The sequence below is a fragment of the Merops nubicus genome, unplaced genomic scaffold (genome assembly GCF_000691845.1).
Source record: "Merops nubicus isolate BGI_N331 unplaced genomic scaffold, ASM69184v1 Scaffold50331, whole genome shotgun sequence".
NCBI classification, from domain to species: Eukaryota; Metazoa; Chordata; class Aves; order Coraciiformes; family Meropidae; genus Merops; species Merops nubicus.
The window spans coordinates 1-11,378 of NW_008587205.1; the positions used below are offsets into that span (position 1 = coordinate 1).

An 11,378-nucleotide genomic window follows, 5' to 3' on the forward strand; every position below is an offset into this window, starting at 1 on the left:
ATATATATATATGTACCCCTCATAACACACAATATGGACACGAGTCTGAACCAGTTCAGCAACTGGTTTCAAAAAGATCTTTAGCAATTAATCATCAAACAGAAGAAAAGCTTTGTGCAACACCTTACTGTAAGCTTCAAGAAGGCTATATTTACAACCAAGAAAAGGCAAAAATGTGACTTTTATTTTAAGAGAACTCAAAAGAGCTGATCTTCAGGAGGATATTATTGTTTCACTGGAAGATAATCAGTGAGAGTACAGGATAAAAAAAAAAAACTAAACAACCTACCACCAAAACCTCCACCCCTGAACAGTAAACGTGCCGAGACCTGACATCTCCTGCGTGAGCTACCTGCTTCTATCCTGACATGAATTTACACAAGTCACCCACAAACCGAAATGGTCAGAATTTTGCAAGTAGAGTAAGACCCTTTCCTCTACATGCTTGCAAAAACAAGCAGAAAAAATAAACCAACCCCACACAGGCACATCTATAGCCATCAGAGAAGAAAGACATTTGCCACAAGCTGTCACTTCATAACTCTCAAAATTAAATTGCTAAGTAAATATACCTCAAAAAGAAATGGGTTGTTCAGAAGCCACATCAACGTACAAACTCCAACTCAGGAGTGTCATGCAGTAAAGACTGTTCCTCAACTTAAGTTGTTTAGCCTTAATTCTTGACAAAGGAGTTCTGCTTCTCCTCTGTTTCTCACCTCTTAAATGAGCCCACTAGCTTCCACAGGAATAGCCATTCCCTGGGGCATAAGCCACTAAAAAAACTTTACTGATGACACAATTCAATTCTAACAATTTTAATCTTTTGGAAATACTTGTGCAGATCCATTGAGAAAAAGTAGGGGCACAAAAGGAAAGGGAATGACTCTCAACAAACACCTTGCATGTAGTGAAGGAGTACAGAATTTAATTTTATAAGAAGAGACGTACATTAACTACTCAGCTCTGTTACTCTAGCTACAGCAGCCTGCAAAGACAGAGCTGAAAGGAACTTTGCCAAAAAGCTGCATTTTAAATGCCACTGAAAAAAGTTTTATTAGAAACACCACACTGGAGGTACGTGTACAGGGAGTAAGTGTGGGTTTGCTTTCCTGCATTGCCCCCCAGGCCGTGAGGGCTCACGGGGCCGCGGGTGATCAGCAGGGCGTCAGGGCGGCCATCAGCAGTTCCATTTTGTACACAAAGTTCCGCCCTTCCATTTTATTCCACTGCACTTCCTTGAAAGGCCCTCGAAGATGATTCCACTTGTTGTCTTGCAGCACGTCGCCCTTGGGGAGATCCTTGCACTGACTCCGTGGAAACTGAACCATGACTTTGCTGCCGCTCTCCGGGCCGTTACGTACTGTAACGAACAGAGATCCTGATGAGCGTTTTTACACTCTAGGAATTCCTCAGATAAATATCCTTCCCCATGTATGCTATACATTACTCCTACTGAACTCCAAACATGCTGAAACTAGGCAAATTATCTTACAGTTTAAGAAGTTTTTCTCTTTGAATTTTCTCTCATCTCCCACTTTTCTATGATTTTGTTGCTTTTGCACCGCACGTTCTTCGTTAGAGGAAATGAAACATTTCACAAAAAAAAATCCACTGACACACTTGGAAATACATTCATTTTTCCCTAATGATGCCAGGAAGGGCAGAGGGCTTTTTTTGCTGATTCCTCCCTTGGATGTATTCCTCACCATTCTGTTAAAAAACATGATCAAGATACTGTTTCTAGTGGATTTATCTTAGATTGACATGAGGTTGCTCAGGACAAATTGTTGCTTTTAATCACAAAACTCCGCAAGATTAGTGGAGGGGTGGTGTTCTGTTGGCTTGGATGGGGCTGTGTGTTTTGATGCTGGGTGATAGTGTTTCGTTTTTAAATAAGCAGTTAGAAAGATAACACTTGGATTCCTCTTCACCTACCAAGCTAGCCTTCTACTGGAAAATGACCATCAGGCTGATAGAACATAATTTCTCCTTCATAAATTGACACTGACTATTGCCCATCACCACCTTCTCCTTAACAGAAGTTTGGAAACTGCTTCTGAGACTGTTTTTTTTTGCTTCATCTTCCCAGTAATTGCAATGAAGCTGATCAGACTGTAGTTCTCTGATTCTCCTTCTTAAATATAGGATGACATCCGCCTTGTTCCAGTCCACAGGAACCCCTCTTGATCACCATGACCATGCACAGATCATTAAGAGTGTCCTTGCAATGACATCAGCCAGCTCCTCAGCACTCATGGATACATGCCACCTGGTCTCATGAACTTGTGTATGTCTGGTTTGTTCAAAGGTTCTCTGACTCAATCCTCCTCTAGAGAGCTTCTTTTTCACTCCAAAATTTCTCAAGTGTCTCAGGGACCTGGAATTCCTGAAGGCCCGACTTAAGAGCAAAGCCAAGGTGGCATCGAGTGCTTCGGCCTTCTCCACATCCTGTGCCACCTCTCCCCCTTACCAGCAGGGCCACATTTTCCCTATTCTTCCTTTTGCTGCTAATACAACATACCTGCTGAAGCTCTTCTTCTTGCCCTGTATGTCCCTCACCAGATTCAAGTCCCAATAGGCTTTAGCTTTCCTGCCCCCAACCATGCATGCTTGGACAGCATCTCTCTCTTCCTCTCAGCAAAACTGATCCCATCTATAATCTCTTGCAGGTTCCTCTCTATGAGGAGGACTCTCGTAAGAGGTTAGTCACGAGCTCCCTGTTCATCTACACAGGCATTCTGTCACCTCTGCACAACTTTCTGCACATTAAGCTTCAAAGAGATGATCCTCGGAGGGGAAGAAAAAAAAAAAAGAAGAACCAGCTCTCCTGGACTCCTCTCCATCCTATAGGATTGTATCTCAAAGGATTCTTCCAAGATCTCTGAAGAGCCCAAACTTTGTTCTCATTAGGTCCAGAGCTGTGACCCTGTTGTTTGCCTTGTTCCCTTCTCTCAGGATCTTGATGGCTTCCATAATCTATTTTTTCTATGCTAATTCTAAGAAATATTTTCAAGCCTGTGTAAATTAAACCAGGTTTATATTAAGTGGCTTACTGGGGAAGGTATCGATTCTATTTAGGTGTCAATTCCGTACACAAAAGGGATTGTTTCTAGAATATTTTGCTGTAAATTAACATTCTATAAAAGACTAGAGACTATTTCAGAAAGACTTAAAAAGCCTGTAGAATTCACTTAAGAATTGTAAGGTTTTCCATACGTTTGGACTAGAAAACAGTACCTGAAATGGCATAGTCTCCATTTGGTGATGCTACAGTTATTGCTGAGGCGTTGCCAATACTCTCCACTGGCCCCAGACCAACATGATTGCTGAAACTCAGCACGTGCCATCCCATAACTTTTGCGAGCTGCTGAACTGCATGTACTTGGTGCTGTGACATCTGAAAGGTACCAAGAGGTTCATTTTCTGTTCAGTATTTGCACACCACAGAAAGAACTGCCTACTGGTTTTACTAAGCATTTCTTCTGCTGCTGTACAGTAGATACTTAAAAAGTGACTTTGTCTAAAGTTCTCTAGTTGCACAAGGACTTTTTTCAAACACATATGCTATGTAAGTGCTAGCAGAGCTTTGTGTTATTTGATTTTAGACTCTGCAGAGAAAACCATTGTATTAAGCATACCACACAGATGTATTTTCTATGGGTATACGGGCTTAGACATTTTAAGTATTGCTTTCAATTTACAAAAAACTTCAATTAAGTCTCAAGAACTAATTCAAGTGATACAAAAACAATTCTGAAAAAATCCTTTCTTTGAATGGAGATGAGACCTCTGCTGTAAAATAGGTAAAATCTAAGAGTATTATCAAAGCAAACTCAGGAAAAAACAAACCAAACAGTTGAGGTTCTCAGATGCATGATTATCTCCATTAATGCATAATTGTAAGTGCTGAGCTTTAACAGCTTAAAAGCTTAAATGCTAATGCTTTCCTGTATCAAGACTTAACACTTGTAACAAGGAAGTATCTAGGGCCATTCAGCAGCCGTTTGTGAACAAGTCTGAAAATGCTTAAGCAAAAAGAGATACCCTCAGCAGAATCTGTTTCAACTTGTTTTCTGTGGTGGAGTTTCATATAACTGCAACAGGCCAACTACTGTTATTAAAGACCTGTATTTTGACTATTTATAATGCCTCGTAGGGAGACTGCCACTTCTGATTAAAACCAGCAGCTTGCCCCAAGCAATTAAGAAAACACAGTTCATTCAAGTATCAGCTGATTTGGTAGTGGCTGAAGCAAAGTGAGCACTAACAAAACAAGGTTGAAGTGACAGTAACTGTGAGCTCATTAAGATCTCTACTCTAGATAGGACTTGGTTACAGTAAGTTTCATGTATTGAGCACCTTGTTGTCTGCCATGACTCACACCGACTTGTTCTGAAGTAAGCAAAAATTTTAGCACTCCCATAATGAGTAGCATAAACAAATATATTTTAAAGGCGAGAGAAAAAAAATATTACTACTGACCTTAGTAGAAACTGGCCCTATATTTTAGTAAGAGCTGCTACAGTTGCTATACAAATACACTGAAAAATTCAGTCATCCACTTTCCTATTTTTCACTATCTTGACTTGAAGTTTTCTAACCATTACTATGTAAAGGTGAGATTCTAACTTCTGTTTCCCAAACACGACCTAAAGGTGAAGAATGATGTATACAAGTTTACCTGAGATAAAAGGAAATCCTGCAGTTCTTGCTCCTGATGGGACAATGTAATAACTCTTCCATCTCTATGCACAACTCTGATCTGTTCAACTCCGATGTTCAGCTGTAGTTGAATGGATCTTTGAAGACAAGATGTGCATTTGCTCAAAACATATGACAACACTTGGGCAAATGTGAAGGAAAGAAAACCAAATCCCTCCCATTTGTTAACAAGAATTCTAAGAAGAGGACAGTGTGAAGCCAACGGAACACAACAGCAACTCCAAACATTTCAGTTTCTTTGCTTCCCATAACAGCTCCCACTATTCTGCAGGGGCATGTTTCCAGACCTGACCCACTGCTTGTTCAGGTCAAGGAAACTCCTGAGGTGCCTCACAGGTCCTTGTCTGCCCCTGTGCCTGTTTCCTTCTAAAGGTGCAGGGGACAGTGGTGTGTACTCAGGGCGTGTTCTACCCTACAGCCAAGACTTGGGCAGTGTAGGCACTCTGGCACTGAGGCCGTGAATTGCACCAATGACCATACTCTGCTCCACACTGTGGAGCCAGTGAGGACTGCTCAAAAAGGAAAAAAATATCTGGGTCATCCGCTGTCAATGCATTAGTTAATTCACTGGTCAGCATGCAGGCATTCGTTTCTGGAACATGAAATCTCTCATGTTAATGACTATGTGCACAACTAACAGTGTGACACATTTCAGTCCCTATGCAACCAAGCCAGGACTGAGCACTGACTCGCTGCACATGACCAGACTGAAGTTAAGAATCCAGCACATGCAAAGATGCTTTATAGTCGGCTATCTTTATCCAAAGTAAATCCCACCTTGAACGGCCACTTTCACCTTCAATTCTTTCTTTGAAAGGAAACTTTGCAGTTAATGACTTACTAAGTTTCTTCATTAAAGTGTGAAGTGAGTGAAGAGTGTGGCTGTTCCTCACATAACTCAGAAAAACAAACATACAAATAATGGGCTCCTACTTGTCTGTCTGAAGAGAATCTATATCTGTAAAACTCAACTTGAATACACTCTGTCATTGCTCCATCCTTCTGTAACTAAAAAGACACTTGCATTTTCATACTTACTTGCATATCTGTTCATATCCTTGAGAAGTTATTAGAACTTTAACACTGGATTCATAAACATCATTTATATTGGACCAGTGGGCCTGAATCTGAGGATCCTCAATACGACTTGCCAGACTGTCGATGGTTCGGGCAGTTCTAGAAGATAAAGACACATTCCACGGACAATAATCTAGACAATCTCTGCTGTTACCTTGTTGGAAGGAAATGAGCAGGTTATTAGCTTGGCAGGTTTTTTTTGTGGCACACACACACAAAAAAGGCAAATTTAACAGAACCACGTGGATCAAAGTTCTATTTCAGCACCACTCTGGTGCTAATGACACCCACTTGTTTACATTTCACATACATTCTGCAGCAGTATTGCAGTGGTATTCCTCAGTATCAGCTACTGCACAGCAAAGCATACTAAAAAAAGACTTAAAGGCAGTTTTAGAAAAGTAAGAACAATTATCAGTAGCCTATATTATAACTGTCACAGAGATCTCAAAAGAGATATGGTTTTTTATTTTTACTAGCCGACTACTCTTTGCTCATATTTCCTAACATGTTATCTGTTCTTAGTACATAAAGACTATTTTAACAGTGAACTAGGTAGCTTTAAGAACACTGAGAAAGATCAGTTGTATTCTACATTTTCATGTAACTTTAACAAGAGTAGCCTGTGACCTACCTGCGTCTCAAAAAGATATGTTTTGCCTGCTTTATTATTTTTTCCAGAAGTCCTTCATTCGACTGTAAAGAACTGATATCGTTTTTATCGAAAGCCTGGGGTCCTGCAAGTCTCATTCTCTTGTGGCCAAAAGGTGCACTAGCTGGATGTGGCATCACCGTGGAGCTCAGGGTTTGCTTGTGACACTGCAACAGATGTTAGAAAAGGAAGTGACTTCTCAAAAGAAGTGAAGTTATTGTGGTAATTGATTGTTCTTTCTTCATGGGAGTATGGTCTGAACAGATGTTCTCTTAAAGTACTTGTCATGCACTAATTAGACACAAAGGATAAAAAGGGGTTTGATGAGCTGTAGTGGAAAAACCTTGCATAGCTTTTCTTAAGTGAGCAAGCCTGGCTTGAGGTTAGCAGGAATTCCTGCTAGTGCTAGGGATCTCTGACCACCTACACACACTGAACTGAACGGCAGGTTCTGTCCTTACACAAAAGGATAGAAAGCGACTGGCCTCTGGTGGCGCTCTGCTGTTATAACACTGCCACGTGCTACGGAGGAGCCTGAACAACAGCCCCAAAACTCTTCAGTACTTGACCATGATTGCATTACCTCTCTGATAAGTTGATGCAGATTATGTTCCAGAACATAGAGATGATCCTCTGGATTCTGTTTTTCAGAAGCAGATTTTTGTGATTTTTTGTCATTGGAAGAGTGACACAGAGAAATCGACAACTGCAAACCTGTACAAAGCAGATGGAAACAGAAACAAAATTTTAAAAAAAAGTTTCTGAAGACTTACTAACTCAAGCCTTAAATGTTACCGACCTGCTATCCAGGAGCAATAACACATGCACAGCTCCAAACTGCAACGTGCACACAGCATTACAGTTAACAGCTTTAAGCACTACTGACAAAAACCACAATCACTACAAAAAACAACCCAAAATTGGCATTACAAAATATGAGTAAATTACAAGCTAAAGTGCATTTAGTTGAATGTTTCTATAATTAGCAAACAAAATTCAAATTCTGGGAACTTTTTGATTTTCAACCTTTGGGAAACCAGATCACTATTTAAAAAAAAAAAACAGAGATCATTAAAAAAGATCACATCAATAAGAATTTTAGTTCATGTTTAAGCGAACAATCATAGGTTAAGAAGTCTTTAAAAGTTTTCTACCTGGAAAAGGCTGAGAGATTATCTGATTTTTCACAACAATGTGGGGAATTTGTGATTTAATTTGAACAGCTTCTCTTGACAGCTGGGCAAAAATTTCTTTGCACAAAAGAACATTCTGTGCAGTCTCCAACTTCGTCTGCCAGTGTGGAGAACCTGAAAAACAGAAATCAATGTTCAAAATAACACTAATACATTTTACTTTGATTTTACAAATACATATATTGTGAACTGCAACTCCCTTCTAGAACTGCCTATTACATGACCAGTTCAAAAAGCCTCTTGTGAACTCTGCTTATGAAACTCTGCTTCTTAAGTTGCAATTTACTTCTAGCTTTATTAAATTTAGTGTACAATGAGGCACCAAAAACCGTGAAGTTCACATACGTGCTTTCACAGGATTTTTAGGCACAAAATTCTTGGAAGATTCTGGCCTGAGTAAGCACACAAGCTTTATACTGTACATTGAATACCACATGAAACATCTACATAGTTCAGGATCTCATCTGTGTTCAGAACAACACAAGCATCTGTGTCAGATCACTGTGAAATAAAATCCTGACAGTTCTTTCTAATCCTAAAGCGTAAAGGATGAATTTTTAATCACAGAAGTTCACAGCTTCGCATACTGGCGCATATCAAACAAATCAATCTATCTGGTAACTAATGCACACACCGTCTGCAGTCTCAGACCCAGAGAGTACAAAGGAGTCACAGAAACAAACGATGCATTTTGGGCATAGCTCAGAGTGAGCAGTCACTCAGTTCAGCTGAGCTAACAGGATGTAACCAGCCGAAAGACAGGACCTTGGTCTGCATTCGGTTCTGCGCTCAAACCTCTAATGACCAACAAAAGGTGCCCCAGAATACTTAATACAATCCTAGTAATGCTGTTCCAGAAATGGAGTAAGCATGTATGAAGAACTGAAGGAGCACTCTTTGAAAGCATCGTATTTCCTGAGCCCAAGCAACACCAAGACAGAAAATTTCCATTTAATTAAGAATATTCTTCTTCACTTCTTTCAGGCTACGTGCTAAAATTTTCAAATAGCCATGACACGCAAACCCATTTCTTGGGAGCATACTCAAAGCCCAACGCACAGCTAATGATACCTGGCTTTGCCTTTGGCATGGGTCTCTTAAAGAGATTGACTGTCCCAATGTCACCGATGTCTGGAGCTTGTTTCTGAATAGAAACCTAGGCAAAAGAGAACGTATTTGATGTTTGTTCTGTATCTTAAGCATACAAATACCAAAACAAAAGCTATCCTATGTTATTAGAATTTCTCTGGCAAACCTTGATATATGCTGATCCCTCCAAATCACTTGGAATTTGAACATCCAAAGGACAGTAATCCTCAGGTATCTTTTTATCCAGGTCAATGTCAGTGTTCTTTATTACCTCAAATGTGCCATGATGAGGAAAAAGGGAGCCTAAGAAAGGAAGGACAAAAGATGTACATACTCTCTATAAAGAATCTCCTGCAAACAACAAAGCTCACACCTCTGTTTTGTAAGAATATGCATTTCTAAGTTTCCAAAAAGCCACAGTTGAGTTTTACTCAGATTTCTAAATGAATTCTTAAGAGGTGAATTAAAAAGCTCCTTTCAGCACATCAGCATCTCAGTCCTCCAGTGTATGATGTATAGTATTTTACAGAAAATTACTAAGCATTATTTAATAATTCTGGGAGAAAAACAACAGTGTTTCAAAATGGTGTCAATAGATGCATGGAAGTATTAAAAAAAAAAAATAACCAAATACAGGTGTTGTGTTTGGTTGAAACAAGACAAAAGTTAACTGCCCAAAGTTTTGTAGGCAAGTAGCTTGAGGTGCAGCACCCTTACTGATTTAAAGGAACGCTGATGCTGTTTGGCTTGTAGTCTTAAAACTATGACAATGTTCTGTCTGTAAAAAACACCTGTACAAAACCCACAGTCATTCAGGAGGCACTGATAAAAGCAGATACCCATGTCTGCCCCTAGCTCCAACCCTTTCACATCCAAGGCAGTTCATCCACTTTAGGATAAATAATCTAAAATAGGACACATCCTGGATTACATCTACAGCTTCTGCATGAACACAAGACAAGTAACCTTACATTTGTTCTTCACCTCCTTAACCAGTGACAACAGGAGCCCCACATAACCAGATCAGATGCCTGCTTTGTATCTGCCTTAAGTTTTGTGAGATTCCGTATTCTCCCTTTCACTCCATAACTGGCTCTAGAATTCTGGGCTGGCTACTCTCTCTTACTGTAACCCCTGAAATAATGCATATTCTCAGAATCATTTACCAAAAATACAGGAATAACAGGTATAATAAATCTATCTTTGATTACGCTCTTTAGTCCCATGGCTTCGTTTTAGGTAGTCCTCCGAGAAGCAGGGAGTTAGATGAGATGATCCTTAGAAGCCCCTTCCAACATCAGACATTCTATGATCTTTGCTCAGAGGAAAATACAACATACTCCTCTTCTTCTTTTTAAATGTTTTACAGGCCAAATATAGATAAAAGCCAAAGATGACAGAGCCTGCCTATCTACTGATCAACTTCACTGCCAATGCAGAGCTGTTTCTGTAAAGCTGTCTTTACTACAGTCCTACAGAGATTTTAAAAATCACTTTCTAGGTTGAGTATGGCATGACATCTTCCCACTAATAAAATAAGTTTCCTCCTTTTATAATCGTGTCTTGTAAACACAAAATAAATTGTTAAATTATATTATTAGTGATATACCATCTACTTTTCCTAACAGTATTCACTCTTCAGAAAAACTAAGGAGCCTACTGCTCACCTGCACTTCTGTAGCTCAGATCGCCAAGAATTTTGTCTCCCACTTTCCTCAGCTTCCAGTGTTGTCTCAGTCGTAGCAGCTCAGAGTTGAAGTCTCTCTGCCGCTTATTTTCCTGGTTTTCTGCAACTGACTTGGATAATCTTTCTGCACCTTTCAACAGGATTTGAGCTGCTCCAGCTAATGACTTCTTTTTTGAAATCAACTGTAGAAACTGAGGATTCTGGGAAAAAAAAAAAGAGAAAAAACTCTGTGCATCTTCCCTGTAAAAAAATTATTGTTAGTGGAAATTAACTGACACTGACTGGTAAGCTGTTTTCACTGGGTGCTCAGGAACCCGTCCAGAATGGCTTTCACACCAGCCCCATATAGCCACAGGTTACATTCTGACTTGTGGCTTTAGCAGAGGCCTCTGAAATCAGCCTCGTCTCCTGTTCCACCCTTCCCCTGCCCCACAAAGCACTGCACCAGCACATCCCAAAGAACGTTTTACTCTACCTTGTATATGTCATACATGAAAAAAAAAAGGCAGTGGAATAAAATCTTCAGTATCACTCCACGCAAACGACACAGCTAGGTCCAGCATACCTGTTTCGGGGGAAGGGGATCCTGCACAACTGGATCAAGAGTCATGAACTTTTTATCCTTGACAATACTAAGAACATCATACAACACACACATCTCGGTCAAGGCACTTCTCAAGTTGTTCCTCACTGAATCCCACGGCCAGAGGGATGGCTGAAACTTTACCAGTCCTAAAAATGAAACAAGAGAGGAAAACAAAGGACTGTAAAAAAATACGGTGTAAGGCTCGAGTCTTGAACTACAGAGAGACGGTAACAACGAGAAACACAACACAACCGCACGGTATCTGGACCTTTTCCACCCTCGCACTCAGTCAGGAATACCCTGGGGAAGGGGAGGTGGGAAGGGGTAAAGGAAAGCAGGCCTCGGGGAAGGCAGGGCCGCAGCCCCGGCACC

General features: G+C 40.3%; 1 protein-coding gene across 1 annotated transcript; it reads right to left on the minus strand.

Annotated features, from left to right (window-relative positions):
* Nucleotides 1-1,136: 1,136 nt before the first annotated feature.
* MED17 (mediator complex subunit 17) lies at nucleotides 1,137-11,148 on the minus strand. Its single transcript, XM_008948833.1, has 11 exons — nucleotides 10,986-11,148; nucleotides 10,401-10,620; nucleotides 8,900-9,036; nucleotides 8,716-8,800; nucleotides 7,606-7,758; nucleotides 7,035-7,165; nucleotides 6,434-6,618; nucleotides 5,761-5,898; nucleotides 4,682-4,799; nucleotides 3,238-3,397; nucleotides 1,137-1,360 (listed from the first exon to the last, which is right to left on the minus strand). Exons 1-11 carry the CDS (start codon nucleotides 11,076-11,078, stop codon nucleotides 1,155-1,157), a joined length of 1,626 nt encoding a protein of 541 aa, XP_008947081.1. The 5' UTR covers nucleotides 11,079-11,148; the 3' UTR covers nucleotides 1,137-1,154.
* Between the last annotated feature and the right edge of the window lie 230 nt (nucleotides 11,149-11,378).